General features: G+C 40.2%; 1 protein-coding gene across 3 annotated transcripts in view; it reads right to left on the reverse strand.

The window, feature by feature from the left end:
* The window catches only part of LOC109922174 (signal-transducing adaptor protein 1), a 55,546-nt gene extending 40,524 nt beyond the window's left edge, over nucleotides 1-15,022 (reverse strand). For 2 of the 3 annotated variants that reach the window (XM_048614167.1, XM_048614166.1), the window contains exon 1: nucleotides 14,457-14,632. In XM_048614167.1, coding sequence (XP_048470124.1) covers nucleotides 14,457-14,546 — 90 coding nt within the window. In that variant the 5' untranslated portion in view covers nucleotides 14,547-14,632. Of the gene's footprint in view, nucleotides 1-14,456; nucleotides 14,633-14,828 lie in introns of those variants that run through there. The other variant, XM_048614168.1, reaches the window with a different exon arrangement.
* Nucleotides 15,023-16,753: the final 1,731 nt, after the last annotated feature.

Raw genomic sequence — 16,753 nt, forward strand, 5'->3', positions numbered from 1 at the left:
TGCCTAGAACTGAACACACTGCTCCAGCTGAGGCCGAACTTGTGACTTGTACAAGCTCAAATAATGTCCTTGCTCTTGTATTCTATGCCCCTTTTAATAAAGCCTAGGATACTATATACCTTATTAACTGTTCTCAACCTGTCCTGCCACCTTCAATGACATATACACCCAGGCCTTCCTGCTCTCACACCATATTCAGATTTATATTCTTTAACTTGTATGGTGTCTCCATGTTTTTTCTATTAAAATGAATCCCCTCATGTTTCTTTGCATTGGACTTCATTTGCCACTCGTTCAGTCATTGAACTAACTGGTCCATGTTCTTCTGAAATTCTAATCTATCTCCTCACAATTCAGAATGATTCATTTGGTAATATTTGTAAATTTTAAAATTATGCTCTGTACAAAGTCCAGTTCATTAATATATATCAGGAAGAGCAAGGGTTCCAACACTGAGCCTTGCAGAAGTACAAACTCTCCTCAAGCCTGAAAGACATCCATGAACATCAGAAGATTCTGGAGAAGTACCAAAGTATTCTGAAACTGCTAATGTGACACCCTTATTCAGAAAGGGAGGGAGGCAAAAAGCAGATAACTATAGTCCGATTAGTCTAACATCTATTTATTGAAAAAGTAATGGAATCAATTATTAAGGAAGCAATGGCAGAACATTTGGAAAATCATGATCTATTCAAGCAGAGTCATGAAAGGGAAAATATGTCTGACTAATTTATTAGAGATTTTTTCGAGGAAGTCACAACCGGAATGGATAGAGGGGAACCAGTAGATGTGTTGTATTTGGACTTCCAGACAGCATTCGAGAGGGCACCTCAAAAAAGGTTAAGACATAAGACAAGAGCCCACAGTGTTGGAGGTACTATATTGGCATTAGATACAGAATTGATTCATGGGCAGGAAACAGTGACACAAGTCGGGGAGGTCTTTTTCAGGTTGGCAACTATTATAAAGCGGAGGTTGAAACGCCCCCTCCCACTCTGATAACTAAAACCAAAACACTCAGAGGTGTGCCTTGCCCTATAACCTGTTTAAAGAGCCCCCAATCTGTTACAAAGGAGTCGTTAAATAAAATAAACCCCTGACACGCACTTTAAAGTAACAATTTATTTATCTAACTCTAACAGTAAACAAACCAGCTAAGCTATTAACAAACTAAATAAACCCCTTTTAACTACTAACTATTCATGAATAAAACAAGATTATAATGGTATGCTGTTCCAATAAGTACAAGTCCCACTTATATAAAATAAAATTTTAAAAATTAGAATTTAGTGTCTCAAAATTACAGCCAGGTGTCATCTTTTGGGATGTTCTGTGTTTTCTCTGATGAATTCTTCTTTCAGGAATGTTTTATTGGTGAATCCTTCTGTCAGAAATGCCTTCTCCATTGAATCGTTTTCTCAGGAACAATAGTTAGTTTGTTTAGTTGGTACCTTTAAGTTAGATGGAGCTTACTCTAAGGCCAAGAGAATTCTGTGATAGCCAGTGATTCTTTCTTTCAGAGCTGAGAACTGTTCTCTTGGCAGATGGCAGTTGGCTTTCCCAAGATTTTCCAAATGCCCACATCTTTTATACCCTTGATGACATATCAATTTCTTGCAATAGGATTGGTCCTATGTTGTCAAAACCATCAGATTTAAATTTAATTGGTTTTTGGTATCTAAGCAGCTGGTTTAAATTAATTGGCTAAATTCAAAAACCTGTCGTCTTGGTAAAAATGCTGCTTTGCCTGCAAACAGTACAACCTTTTGATACACATGTTTCAATTCAGGTGTTCTGTGCACCTGCAAACCCACAGACATCCTTTTTGAATCTCTAAGCAATGAAAAATCACATCATCTTTAAAGGGACCATGCACTGCTTTCCTCATAGCATTTTATAGACACCAACATTTTATAAACACCAAATTCTGACATCCTGCCTTCCAATCCACAAGTACTCTACCCAAATTCACAACAGCAACCCATGACCAGTGGCCTTCCACAGTGATCTGTGCAGGGACCACAACTGTTTATAATACATGTTGATGACTTAATGTCATAGATACACAGAGTTGCACTGCATGGAAGTGGGCCCTTCAGTCCAACTCATCCATGCTGACCAGATATTTGAAATTAATCTAGTCCCATTTGCCAGCATTTGGTCCATATCCCTCTAAACCCTTCCTATTCATGTACCCATCCAGGTGCCTTTTAAATGCTGTAATTGTACCAGCCTCCACCACTTCCTCTGGCAGCTTATTCCATACACGCACCACCCTCTGCGTGAAAACGTTGCCCCTTAGGTCCTTTTTAAATCTTTCTCCTCTCAGCGTAAACGTATGCCCTCTAGTTTTGGACTCCACTACCCTGGGAAAAAGACCTTGGCTATTCACCATAGCTATGCCCTTCATGATTTTATAAACCTCTATAAGGTCACCCCTCAGCCTCCAATGCTGCAGGGAAAATAACCCCAACCTATTCACCCTCTCACTAAAACTCAAACCATCCAACCCCAGAAACATCCTTGTAAATCTTTTCTGAACCCTCTTAAGTTTCACAACATCCTTTCTATAGCAGGGAGGCCAGAATTAAAAGCAGTATTCCAATAGTGACCCAAACAGTGTCCTGTATAGCCGCAACATGGCCTCCCAACTCCTATACTCAATGCACTGACTAATAAAGGCAAGCATACAAAATTCCTTCTTCACTATCCTGCCTACCTGCGACTCCACCTTCAAGGAACTATGAACCTGCATTCCAAGGTCTCCTTGTTCACCAATACTCCCCAGGACCTTACCATTAAGTGTATAAGTCCTGCCCTGATTTGCCTTTCCAAAATTTATCTAAATTAAACTCCATCTGCCACTCGTCGGTCCATTGACCTATCTGATCAAGGTCCCATTGTACTCTGAGGTAACCTTCTTGGCTGTCCACTACACCTCCAATTTTGGTGATATCTGCAAACTTACTAACCACACTTCCCATGTTCACATCCAAAGCATTTACATGAATGACAAAAAGCAGTGCCCAGCCCCGATCCTTGTGGCACGCCTCTGATCAGAGGCCTGCAGTCTGAAATGCAACCCTCCACCATCACCTTCTGTCTCCTATCTTTGAGCCAGGTCTGTATCCAAATGGCTAGTTCTCCCCATATTTCATGTGTTCTAACTTTGCTAACCAGTCTACCATGCAGAACCTTGTCAAACGCGGAAGTCCATATAGATCACTCTGCCTTCATCAATCCTCTTCATTACTTCTTCAAAAAACTCAATTAAGTTAGTGACATCCCACACACAAAGCCATGTTGACTATACGTAATCAGTCCTTGCCTTTCCAAATACATGTTAATCCTGTCCCTCAGAATCCCCTCCAACAAGTTGCCCACCACTGATGTCAGGCTCACAAGTCTATAGTACCCTGGCTTGTCCTTACCACCATTCTTAAATAGTGGCACCACATCAGCCAACATCTAGTCTTCCCACTCCTGTGGCTATCGATGGTATACACATCTCATTGAGCCCAGCAATCACTTCCTGGCTTCCCACAAAGTTCTAGGGTAAACCTGATCAGGTCTTGGAGGAAGGAAATGAATGTACTATAGACAAATTTGCAGATAACACAAAAGAAGGTGGAAAGGCAGGTTTTGAGAGCAACACAAACTGTTTACAAAGAGATATTGATAGGTTAAATAATTGAAAAATTGTTTCCAAATAGAGTATAATGTCATTTTGGAAGGGAGAACAGAAGAACAAAATATTATCTAAGTGGAGAAAAACTACAGAGAACTGCAACACAAGGGAATTGGTGGGACATGTACACAAAACACTGTGATTGAGCACACAGGTAATCAGGAAGGCTACTAGAATGTTGGCCTTTATTTGAAGAGAATTGGAGTGTAAGAGTGTGGAAGTCTTACTGCAACTACACCAGGTGCTGGTGACACCATATCTGAAGGACTGTGAACAGTTTTGATCCCCTTAGTTAAGGAAACATAATCATTTCATTGGAGATTGTTCAGAGAAGGTTAATTAAGAGGGATGGAGGGATTGTTTTCTGGGCAAAGATTAAACAGGTTGGGACTGTTCTCTCTGGAGTTTAGAAGAATGAGAGGTGATCTCATTGGAACTTATAGGATTCTTAAAGCGTTTGACAAGGTATATGCTGAGAGGCTGTTTCCCTCATGGGAGAGTGTAGCATCAGAGAGAAAGTCTCAGAATAAAGGGGCACCTATTTAAGATTGAGACAAGGAGGAATTTCTTCTCTCAGAGGGTTGTTAGTCTTTGGAACTGCTTGCCACGGAGAGCTATGGAGTAAAATCCTCATGTATATTTAAGGCTGAGATAGATAGATACTTGGTCAGTCGGAGAGTCAAGTGTATCAGAGAAAGAGTAGGAAAGTGGACGTGAGGAATGTCAGATCAGCCATGATCCTATGAAAGGTGGAGTGAGCTTGAGGGGTCAAATGACCTACTCCTGCTTCTGTTTCTTAAGGCCTAACACTATTCTTTGTTTCCTGTCACTCTACTTTGTATCCCATTTTATTCCACAAATTGAAACTTTGCTCACATGTTTGCTGTGTGGCACCGTATCAAATATCTTTCCAAAATTGATGTCCACTACATCAGAAGCATTGCCCTCTGCCATCTCTCTGATACCTCAAAAATTCCATGTTAGTTAAACAGGATGCTCCATTAACAAATCTGTTCCGGTTTTCCTTAGTTAACTTGCACTTGTTCATGACTTTTAATTTAGTCCCAAATTATTATCTTTGGATGTTTCTCCATCACCTAAGCTCAACTGAGTAGTCTGTAGTTGCTGAGTCTATCTCTATAACATTTTTTTTTGAATAAGGAAGGAACTTTTGCAATTCTTCAGTCCTCTGGCATTAGGTTCGATTTGAAGTAAGACTGAAAATTTATAGCTAGTGTCATGGCCGTGGCTGAAAACCTCAAAATACTATGGGTATTTGTAACTTGCAATTACAAAAATGACTGGAAATGTAAATTAAGTGACTGTCTGGAGAGAGCGATTGATGGAAAGTAACACTTCAAGTGTCAAAAAAAGAAAAAAAGCTTCAAACTGACTGGACTGTAATCACTTGCAACTACAAAGACAACGAGGAGCTGACAATCCTCTGCTCAAATGCTGGCCATTTCCCTCTGGATCATGTCACAAGCTGGAGACACATTTTGTGCTTTTTCATTTGAAGAATACACAAAGATAGGGGTTAGAAAACCAGTTTCATCTGACTGGAGTATCTTAGTGGGGCTGAAGGCTCTCATGTGTACTAGTCTGGATTCAAATGTTAACATGCTTTGAAGGTCATAGTTGAAGAACAATCTCATAGTTATCCCTGTGTTGCAGGTAAAATCTCACTCCACTCTGTGTGCTGCAAACTAGTTAAAAGGGAAAAAAGACAACAAAAGTACACGCTCTCACCCCGAACGCTGGAATTCAACCATGGTCAAAAAGAACCAGAACAACAGAATCTCAACCAAACTGCAAACCAAACTCACTGTGAAACTGACTGTTCAACTGCCAACATTAATGCTGCTGGTAAATTCCACAGAAACAACTGCAATCTACAATTATCTACTCTTCATGAACAATTCAGAGACTGACCTGTATATCTTTTTCTTTTATTTTTATTTTGCTGGACTGACCTTATGTCTAATCTGTGTGTATGTATGCTGCGTTACTAATGTTTCTCACTTCCAGTAATTAATAAAGTCATTCTTTGTTAATTCAAGGAAGTTTAGTTAAATTAGCTCCTTTAAACCATGGTATCATATGGGTTTGGGAGAAAGGAATCACAAGGCAAGGGTTGCTTATCCTTCTGTGGAAGGTGCTAAGGTCTTAGGAGAATCATGAAACTGTATAGGGTTTGCCACTTCTTGTCTGACCTCAGTCTGTACTATGGTTATGATAATGGAAAGGAATTGGCACCAAATAATTAAAAATCCCACTAAATAATTTCACCTAACAATCTATTGTTGACCAACAATTAAAAAGAAATCCCATTAAACTTTGGTGAACAGGGCACAATTAAGGAAAGCCAACATAGATTTGTTAAGGAAGGATGACATTGATTTTATTTACAGCAGCTGTGTCTAAAATGCTTTTGTCAAGGATATGTTAGGTGACCTTTGCAATGTTGCATGGTAGCATACACAAAGAAACTATCTCATCTGGATAGGCAAGGGCCTGACTAGTTTCTACCTGTGCTTATTAGAACAAAAAATGATTACTTTAACTCAGCCAGCATGATCCGGCAGTTAAAACTGTCGTAGTTACTTGCTGGCTGTCTCCTCATGGTTTGGAAGCAGCTGACTGATGCAAATCAGGCAATTGAGGCTTGAAAGTAAATATTATTCAGGCTTCACATTTATCCCATTCTAGAGATCTCACATTTATTCCATTCCCACCCATCTAATTCACACCCAAATTAAAATCAGGTTTGATCCCAACGTTATCTCACATTTTCTCTATCTCTCTTTATGTAATTTAATAATGGAAATAAAATCTTGTTTGTTTACATGAAAAATCCAAATAAAACTGTTAAACTAGCTACTAACTACATGAAAGCCGAGGCACCAGTAAGGTGTAGAAAGATTGACAAGAACGATACTGAGAACTGAGCAGTTATAAATATGAAGTAATACTGAATAGGCTGAGGATCTACTTGTTAAAGAATAAGAAGGCTGAGGGGCTGCCTAAAAGGGGTTTTTAGAGGGATAAGGTAGAAGCAAATATGGTGCCTACATTTTTGGACAAGTCCAAAACTACAGACTATCAATATATGATGGTCACTCATAAATGTAATAAGGAAATATGCAGAAAGTGGTGAGAATATGGACTTTGCAACAAGGAATTGCTGATGTTACCAGCAATCGAGGAAGCTAGATCGGTATATGAGGGAGAAAGGGAGAGAAGAATATGTAAATAGATTCAGATTAGCAATGGAATGGATGGAACATAAATAAAGACGTCAGATAGGCTGAATGACCTGTTTCTTTGCTGTAGGTTCTTTATACCGTGTCATTGTTGCCACACCTATATTACAAAATCTTTGACCCATTAAGCTTTGTTTCAGACGTTGATCAGGAAATGTCTTCTATCTGAGTAAAAATGCAATCCAGACCAAGGTGTGGGAGCTCCTCCTGTTCACTGATTTGCAATAAATATGTTTGACGGATCAGTAAATACCCAATTAAATATACAACCAAGGAAAAATGCTGCCTTTGGTTTAGTCAGAACTAACCATCGCATTCTAAAGCCATAGTGACGGCTGGTTGGAAACTGGATAAAATGTCCCACTGGCTCAGTAAGGGACACTCCGTTTGGGAACACTACAGGAGGCTTTACTCTGCATTTACCTTGTACTGTACCTAACCTAGAAGTGCTTAATAAAACATGATGGAAGAAACTTTACCTTGTATCTTACCAAAACAAGACAGCCAGCAAATGCTTGGCACTGACACAAGCTTTGATAATGGAAAGTATTCCATTTCCCAGCACCATCGTCTCTCAGTCAGCAAAGAAAATAATCCTGACTTACATTTTTAAGTTAAAATAAAAGTGGAAGTTTTGTGACAAGTAGTCCTTTTTGAAAGATACATTTCCAAATGGAACAATCACCTCAATACATTTTCCCCAAAAGTTTCACAGATTGTCACTGTGACTGCAGTTTTCTATAAAGTGGGTGACACAAAGTGATTCCAGTCAAACAAATTAGTTCAGATGAAAAATGCCTGATCTGAAAGGTTATTCCTGTCAGACCTGCTGAGTATTTCTAGCATGTTCTGTTTCTATTGAAGCAAAACCTGACTTGTGTAAAGTCTGTCATTCTAATTGTCACATGAAGACTTTATGGCTATTTGATCGCACAATGACAAAAAGAACACACTGCAAGGGCAAAAATAGAAATCACATTTTATGTGACTCAGTGATGGAGAATGCTGGAAACACCCCGCAGATCAGACAGCATCTGTGGAGAAAGGAGAAAGATCCGTGTTTCAAGATCTTTTGAACCTCTGCCATTTGGACAAAAGTTACATGATCTCAAATAGTACTTTTTCTTTGCTTTTCTTCGTGGATTCTATCTAGCTTGCTGAGTATCTCCAAAACTTTGTGCTTTTTCATATTTCAGATTTCCAGCAGCTGCAGCATTGTACTTTTTACTCGTTGTGTGCCCTAATAAGCTATTTGCCGCAAGCTTTTATTCTTTCTCTTAAAAAAGGTATTTGGGGTAGATTTTACATTTCTGCAACCAGCTTTGTCATCAGCTGTCAGCATCAAAATTCTCAGGTCATACAGCAAGACTGGAAGCAAATTAAAGCTTCCTGTATATTGATTCATCAACATACTTTACGTTGTTTGTGGCCAACAATTTTCCCTCAACCAAAATGAAAACAGATCATCTAGTCATTTGAGATAACAAGGTGTAGAGCCAGATGAAGACAGCAGGCCAAGCCGCATCAGGGGAGCAGGAAGGCTGACGTTTTGGGCCTAGACCCTTCTTCCATTTCTGAAGAAGGGTCTAGGTCCGAAACATCAGCCTTCCTGCTCCTCTGATGCTACTTGGCCTGCTGTGTTCATCCAGCTCTACACCTTGTTATCTCAGATTCTCCAGCATCTGCAGTTCCGGCTATCTCATCTAGTCATTTATTGTGTTATTGCTTATGTAATGTTGCTGTACAAAAACTGGATACTGAGTTTCCCACATTATAAGTGTGACTTTAAGACCACTTCACTGGCAGCAAAATGCTTTAGGACCTCCTGATGTTATGAAATGTGCTATAGAAATACAAGTTCTTCTTTTCTTCAATGATATAAGGCAAAGAATCATTAGGAAAACAATAAATTTATGATCAGTATTTGGATGTTCTTTCCAAAGTGTGCAAAATGCTGAAAATGAACTCACAGGTAGAATATTGGCATTAAAATGCCAAGAATCACTTCTGTAACTGTTGGGTGATATGACGGATTACTAAGCTTTCCTAGAATTATGAGCCAGAAAATGCCGAATGTTCATCCCTGTCGATATTTTGTGACCCTCTGAGTCTAACTGAAGGGAAAAGTTTTAAAAGCATGAACTGTCAGCGTGACTGACAGCTGACTGGAGTCTTCAAACCCCTCCCCCCACGCCCCCCTCCCCACCACCACCTTCCCCCCTCCCCGCCCCCACCAGCTACTAGGCCCGAGACTGAACTTGAGCAGTGATCCAGAATCTGAAACTAAGGTGCTGAAGGCCAGCTTTTAATCAAAATAAACAAATAACAATTAAATTTTTAAATAAAACATTTGGCATTTTGCCACAAGAATAAAAGAAAATTGGAGCATTTTGGGGAAAGAAAACAGCAGTTAAGACACAGATGTTACATAAAGATTGATGAAAATTTCCACAGGTTAATAAAAGTCGAACAAAATTTTCAACAATGTCCAACTGTTGGGTTCAAAACATTGCTCTCTTCTTGATTGTTAAGATTAATGTTTTGGGTAAAACTCTCCCTGTACATCCCATCAATAGATACGCTAAATAAGGAAAAGAAAGGTTAAATTAGGAATTAGACTAAGGAATACTTCCAAACATAACAGGATAATTTTTTGATTGAATGAGGATTGAATTCAGGCATTTTAACCTTGTCCTGCCAATTCTCTTGTCACACAAAACAAATAACACATACCTTGAAAATCAAAATTTTATTGACATGCTAGGAATAGAGTTAGAAGTTCAAATTTTAATTACTAAAACAGTGCACCTTCAGCTCAATATTCTTTTTATGTTATTCAAACAGGTTTACAGTTTGAAAAGACAATGCAATTTGATGTAAACACTTCCTCATATTTCTCAGGGCACAAGCACCTTGTTTGATATTTACATTCCATCTTCAATGGTACACTCAAAGCTCATGAATTTCTGGGAATTGACATAAGAATCAAGCCAAAAGATAAACCCAAAAGGCAGATCAAAGCACTTCTGTTGCCAATGCATGAAGAGCAGTCATGAATCCACGGGTCGCTGTGCTGTAGGCACAGACCTGAAGTTTGATCCACAGACCTAAAGTTAGCTCATTCTACCATAGAGTCAGTGAGGTCTATACCACAGAAAAAGATCTTTCAACCTATCAAGTCTGGCTGGCCAATAGTAAGCACCAAACTATTGTAAACCCATTTTCCAGCACTTGGCGCATATGTTTCTATACCTTGGCATCACAAGTGCACATCTAAATACTTGCTAAAATGTTATGAGGGTTTCTACCTCTACTACACTCATAGTTGATGAGTTCTAGATTCCCACCACGCACTAGGTGAGAATGTCTTTCCACAAATCCCTTCTAAACCTCCTGCCCTTGCTTTAAAGCTGTGCCCTCTGGTCATTGATCCCTCCACCGAAAGGAAAAGTTCCTTCGTGTCTACCCTATCTATTCCCCTCAATTTTACACATCTCAGTCATGCCCCTCCCAGTCTCCTCTGCTCCAAGGAAAACAATCCCAGTCTGTCCAATCTATCTTCAGAACCAAAATTCTTCAGCCCAGGCAACATCCAGGTAAATGTAACTGTAGCTCATTTCTGGATCTATAGGTTAAGCAGGTGAGCCTGGATCGCCACTCTTGATCACTATTGAGCAATTAGTTGCACAAGGACAGAATTTGGTTTGTTAGCAGCCTTAATGCATACAAGAAGAGGCACTGACACGGTATTGGAGTGCTGACAAGTGCCAGGCAACAACTGCAACCCTTACATGCCAGATAATGAATATCTTTAACAAGAAGAGGCTACAATACCCCATCCTGCACTTCACTAGCGCCATCAACAATATTCTGATATCACTAATAACCAAAAATTTACAAAGACGAGCTAGATCAACATGGAGCTATCTTAAAGCCTCGTCACCATGTGTGAGGAGGTGATAGATTACTTACTACTCAACTGGATCGGTACAGCAATAAAAAACCTCAAGACATTCAATGCATAGCCTCAAATGTCTGCTTTACCAGTAACACTGCTTTTATATTCTGTGTCCACCCCTAAACCATCACCACACTACTGCTACAGAGCATCACTTTCTACCGGAATCACTATGTCAGCACCGTATTTACTTCAAAGGCACCTCCAACCACATGGTCTCTGCCATTACGAAGGACAAAAGCAGCATGTTCTTGGAAACAGCTTTACTTTCTAGCTCCCCTTCAAATCCATTCTGACATTGGAACAGATTATGATTTCTCTATCACTGGGTCAAAATAGTAACATTTCTTTCCTTTTCTTTCTGGTTAGTGGTAATCAGGGAGGTGATGATGATGAGGGGGGTTATATCCTTACGTGTCAAGGGGAGGGTGGAAGGACAAGCTTTTTCTTATCAGAGATGGTTATTGTGTTGGAGTTACAATATGCTGCTTTTATCTGCCAATTGTCAGCCCTTGCCTGGATGTTATCCAGGTCGTAGCTTGATGCAGAATGCTTTATTAACAGAGAAACAGTGAATGGAACTGATCACTATGGAATCATCAGCAAACAGGTACACTCATGACTTTATGATAGAACGATGAAGCAGCTGAATATGGTTAGCCTGAGGATGCTCCTGAAGAATCCCTAGAGTGATGCCCTGTGCCTGTGATGACTTGGGCGCCAGAGCTAGCTAGTCACGAACAAGCTATTCCAGTACAGGTATATCATTGTTATCTACCCAATAATACCCAAGGGATGGCATGGTGGCACAGTGGTTAGAACTGCTGTCTCACAGCACTAGGTACCTGGGTTCAATTCTAGCCTCAGGCAACTGTCTGTGTGGAGTTTGCACGTTCTCCCCATGTCTGCGTGGGTTTCCTCCAGGTGCTCCAGTTTCCTCCCACAATCCATGATGTGCAGGTTAGGTGGATTGGCCATGGGAAATGCAGTGGTACAGGTATAGGGTAAGGGGTTGATTTGAGTGGGATGCTCTTCAGAGGGTCAGTGTAGATTGAATGGGCCAACTGGTCTGCTCCCAAACTGTAGGGATTCTATAATAAGTGGAAGATTGCCCAGATTTGCCCTATCCCCATAAATTTGACCTAGTCATTTACTGCCTCTCAATTTCCTCCCATTCATCAGCAAAAGGATAAAAGGAGTCAGAAATGCTGCCTTTAAACAAATTATTAATAAGCCGGAATATGAAAATTGTCTATTTCATTTTCTTTTGGGATCTTATTGACTTCTGAAACTTAATCACCCTTGGCAATGTTGGTCAATGCCTGGGAAATGTTTGCTAATATAAACTCTCTGGTAGCTTCACAGTATCCTGTCACCTTTGCTTTTTTAATCCAACATTAAGCTGGTAGCTCAGCAGCACAGTGTTTGAACAGCAATTGCACTATAAAAAATAATCAGAAGGTCTTCCAGGATCAAAGAGAAAACCTGCCACAGGAAACATGTTATTTCTTGAACTAAGTAGAATCAAACAGCCTTATAAGAAACTTTAAGCCAGCCACAGAAAGGAAATTAAACTAGGCGAGGGTGAAGTGAAGAGGGCAAATAGGGTTTCAGGTGAGACAGAGGTATAGAGTCAGTTTGACATAAATGACCAGAGATATACATAAAAAACAAAAACTGAGAATGAGGGAATTTGTGACAAGAAGAATTTATAGGAACATGTCTGCATGTGACTACTAGTAGAATTAGCAACAAGTTAATGCGACTGGAAATTTTGTGGCAACGATGAGTTATGTTGTCATATCAGAAACATGCCTGCATGTAAAAGGTGGAAATAAATACAATTGGAAGTACAGACTGTATAAAAAAGATGGGACAAATGAAATGCTGTTGCAATTTTTCTTTCCTGTCAGTTTCTACATTTATGTGGTTTCAATTCCATCTGCTATCATTCTGTTCACTTACAAAGCTCCATACAACTAACTGTAGAATTTAACTGTCTCTCATAATCCAATCACGACATCTAGTTTTGGCAAATGTGATCACCTTGCATCAAGTTTATATGCCCAGGTCAATTCTGTAAAATAGCAATGATAGTATTCCCAGTAGGATTGAGCCTCAAGGTACACATTCAATTCTTGTACATCACTCTGATATTAATACCTTAACATCTAAGCGAAATTGTTCATAGAACATAGAACATAGAACATTACAGCGCAGTACAGGCCCTTCGGCCCTCGATGTTGCGCCGACCTGTGAAATGAGAGATTTGAAGATTTACACCACACAGAAGGTCAACTTGTTTTTCCCTCACAGATATCCCTGGTACACCATTAGTTTTATTTACCCATTGTCTTCTCAAACAATGAATGATGTTGGTATGGCTAATGATGATGCAGAAATCTTAATAGATTGATTGCTTCAATGCATCCAAACAATATATAATCAGTAAGGAGTAAAGTTTGTTGGACGTTGACCAACATCACCCAGGAAATGAAACATCAGCCAGAGGAGGAAATGATCTTAAGTAAAAACAAAATACTGCAAATGCTGGAAATCTAACACAAATGCTAAGAATGCTGGAGAAACTCAGTAGGTCTGGCTGTGGAGAGAGAAAGAGTTAACGTTTTGAGCTCAGTATGACTCTTCTGCTGTACAGACCTGCTGCCAGACCTGCTGAGATTCTCCAGCATTCTCTGTGTTTGTTTGATGCATTGATTTTGTCACACTAAATCTTAAAGACCGCATCGGTTCTATTTGTCAAGTCGGGGCTAGGTGTTCAAAAATTGGAAACAGCACCAAAAAGAACCCAAAGTTAATCTTTATGGACCTAAATTATGAGAAGCATCTAGTGCAACTTATTAATTTTGAAAGGAGACATTTGAGAAGCAATCTTGAGGTCTACAGATTCTAGGTTTAAGAAAGATTAGTCTTGAATGTTACTTTAAACTGCACAAGGAGGCACAGGATCAAACGCTCGTTTTTGGGACAGATCTCAGAATTTCTCTTTAAAAACGACCCTGATGTAGAATGTGGAGTATAGAGCAGGCAGCAGTACTGAATTCAGTGAAGTACCTGAAGGTTTATTGGATTTCCCCGCAGTGATGAGGTGGTATTTGTTGGGACTTTCCCCGGTGAGACTTATTGATCGTTCTGGCCTGTTAATGAAGCAAAGTCCAGTTCGCAACATGAACTTTGATCTCCAATTGGATTAACTACGGGTCTGTTCATGCGTGGATTCCCCTCCAGAGAAATTGCCAAGCGCAAATCCCTTTCGCAGCTCAACAGTAAATAACTCAAGCAGAATAATTTAAACTCGCTGTCGCCTGCGTGAGCGAAATGCGCCATCCCTCAACACATAATCCCAGACATTCCATGTGGCAGCAAAAAACTAGCTGCAACATATTTGTAACTCGCTGTTCCCAAAAGCAATCAAGTGAATGAATATTGCAATAATCTCTTAAAGCATTTGTCAACGTTTCCAAATAAAGACATAATTTATGACATTAATGAATAATTAGAACGGTTCGATCAGAAATTCAGTTACCTTGTTTTTGGATTCTAGTTTCTCTAAATAACCCTCGAAGTAGCCAGGGCTGACAAAAGTTCTGTGTCGTGTTGGTCTTGGGGATGACATTGCAGCTGGACTGGTGCAGAAGAACTAACTGGCTCAGAGACCGCAGGCTGAGTGAGTTATGCCCAGTTGCAGGAAGTGTCTAAGTTTGGAATGTCTCAGTGACTTATACCTGAGCAATGTTGGACAGGTCTGTCCCGCCCTCTCCTCGCAATTGATTGCACCAGGGAGATTTGACAGGCTATAGAGGTCCCAAGGATTGGTTCCCATTAATGCCCATCAAAAAGATTTTGTAACCCTAATGAAGAAACATGATCTGCTGAATTTATCTCAGAGCATACTTACGCTGCGTCCACGTATAAATGTTTTGAATGTTTGTAGGTTTTGAAGTAAAATAGAAATGACATGAATTCCAAAGAGCCTTTCCAAAGGAATTTGTAGGACCAAGCGTCAGTAGTAAGAAACTTTGTTCGTAGTTCTATCTCCTTAGTTCCAGTCTTGTCCAAGATATCCCCCGGTCCTTTTGCTCTCCTGTAGAGAGTCCTCTAAAGAAAGGTGTATATTTATACAGAGCCTTCCTCAACCACTGTACCCTTTAAAGCGCTTTATAGTCAATTAAGTACTTTGATTTGATTTGACTCGATTCGTTTTATTTATTGTCACGTGTATTTTGTTACAAAATACAGCGAAAGGTTTTGTAAAAGTGTCTGGTGCCATTTCAAAACACAGAAAAATAAACCAAAACATAGAATCTAAAAGAAGAAAAATGAAGATATTAAGAAAAAGTAGTCAACTTTATAGTCTGAGATAGTAGGAATTGCCGATGCTGGAGAATCTGAGATGACAAGATGTAGAGCTGGATGAACTCAGCAAGCCAAGCAGCATCAGAGGAGCAGGAAAGCTGATGTTTTGAGTCAGGACCCTTCTGAACCCTCCTTTTCTGAAGAAGGGTCCAGACCCGAAACGTCAGCTTTCCTGCTCCTCTGATGCTGCATGGCCCGCTGTGTTCATCCAACTTTACAACTTTATAGTCTTTCTTGTTAAGTGCTCCATCATGGGCCACGGTCCCGGTGGCCAGGCATGAGTCCCCTTTGCTGTGCCCCCACTGCTGGAACAAAAGTTGCCCACTCTTTGGTGCCTCACACCTCCACCGATGCCCTCGCCTCTGTGTGCCCTTGCTGAACTTCGCCAATGCAGAGGCCACCGATGCCACAAGGACTGCACCAAGCACAAACTCGACTCCCCTGCCGCCATGAATCTGCTTCAGGCCCACCTCGTCGATGCAGCCAGGTCTTGTGCTGGGCCCAAACTCACCTCCGCCACCACCTCCATGAATCTGCACAGGATGCAAACGCCACCGGGAACCCAAACTCTCCTCCACTGCAGCAGCTAGGGCCGCCTCGTTCATGCAGAAGCTGCCAGGAACCCAAACTTGCCTATGACACTGCCACCACAAGGTCCATGCTGGGCTGACTCAAGTCTGCGCTGGGCACACCCCTTTAGATGTGCCAGCTGTTAAGGTACGAAGCCCAGCAACTAAAATACGACAAAGGACTGGGGATGCTGAAGATCTAAAACAAAAATCTTTGAAATAGTGGCATCAGAGAAGATCCCTGATCAGAATGAAGAAATATGATCACTGAACAACTTTAAAATCATGATTGCATAATGTCACATTACTACTTTAAAATTCTCTTACAGTTTTTGAACAACTTCACAAATAAACCAGGGGGAGGATGAGGCAAATATCTTTCTACTGGCAGTTAATTATGACCTGGAATGTATTGCCTGTTACATCTGGTGGAAGCAGATTGAGTAATAAATTTCAAAAGGGAATGGTTGTATACTTGGAAAGGAAATCATTGCAGGGCTGTGCGGTATGACTTGGGGAAAGGGACTAATTGAGATCTTTAAAAATACTTCATTGTCTTTAAAGTGCAGTGAGCCATCTTAAGGTTGTGAAAGGTGCCAAATGAATGATTATGTCTCCTTTTTCCAACTGCTGCACCCACTTCCTGCAACACTTTCCAAAACAGCTTTTTGATATCAACACATGTATTATAAATCTAAAAATGTTCTGACTCACAGTGAACAATACATTATATTAAAACTTCTGAAAATGACTCATTTATGACTCGGTGTAAACATCTCTCATCTCTGAGGCTGAAGATTGCAGGTTCAAATCTCAACAGAAGCACCTAGGCACAGAATCCTAGGTAACCAGATGCTGTGTCACTGTTAAAAGTGTCATCTTTTAAATGAGATTTTAA

This window comes from Rhincodon typus, chromosome 29, assembly GCF_021869965.1.
Source record: "Rhincodon typus isolate 14 chromosome 29, sRhiTyp1.1, whole genome shotgun sequence".
NCBI lineage: Eukaryota > Metazoa > Chordata > Chondrichthyes > Orectolobiformes > Rhincodontidae > Rhincodon > Rhincodon typus.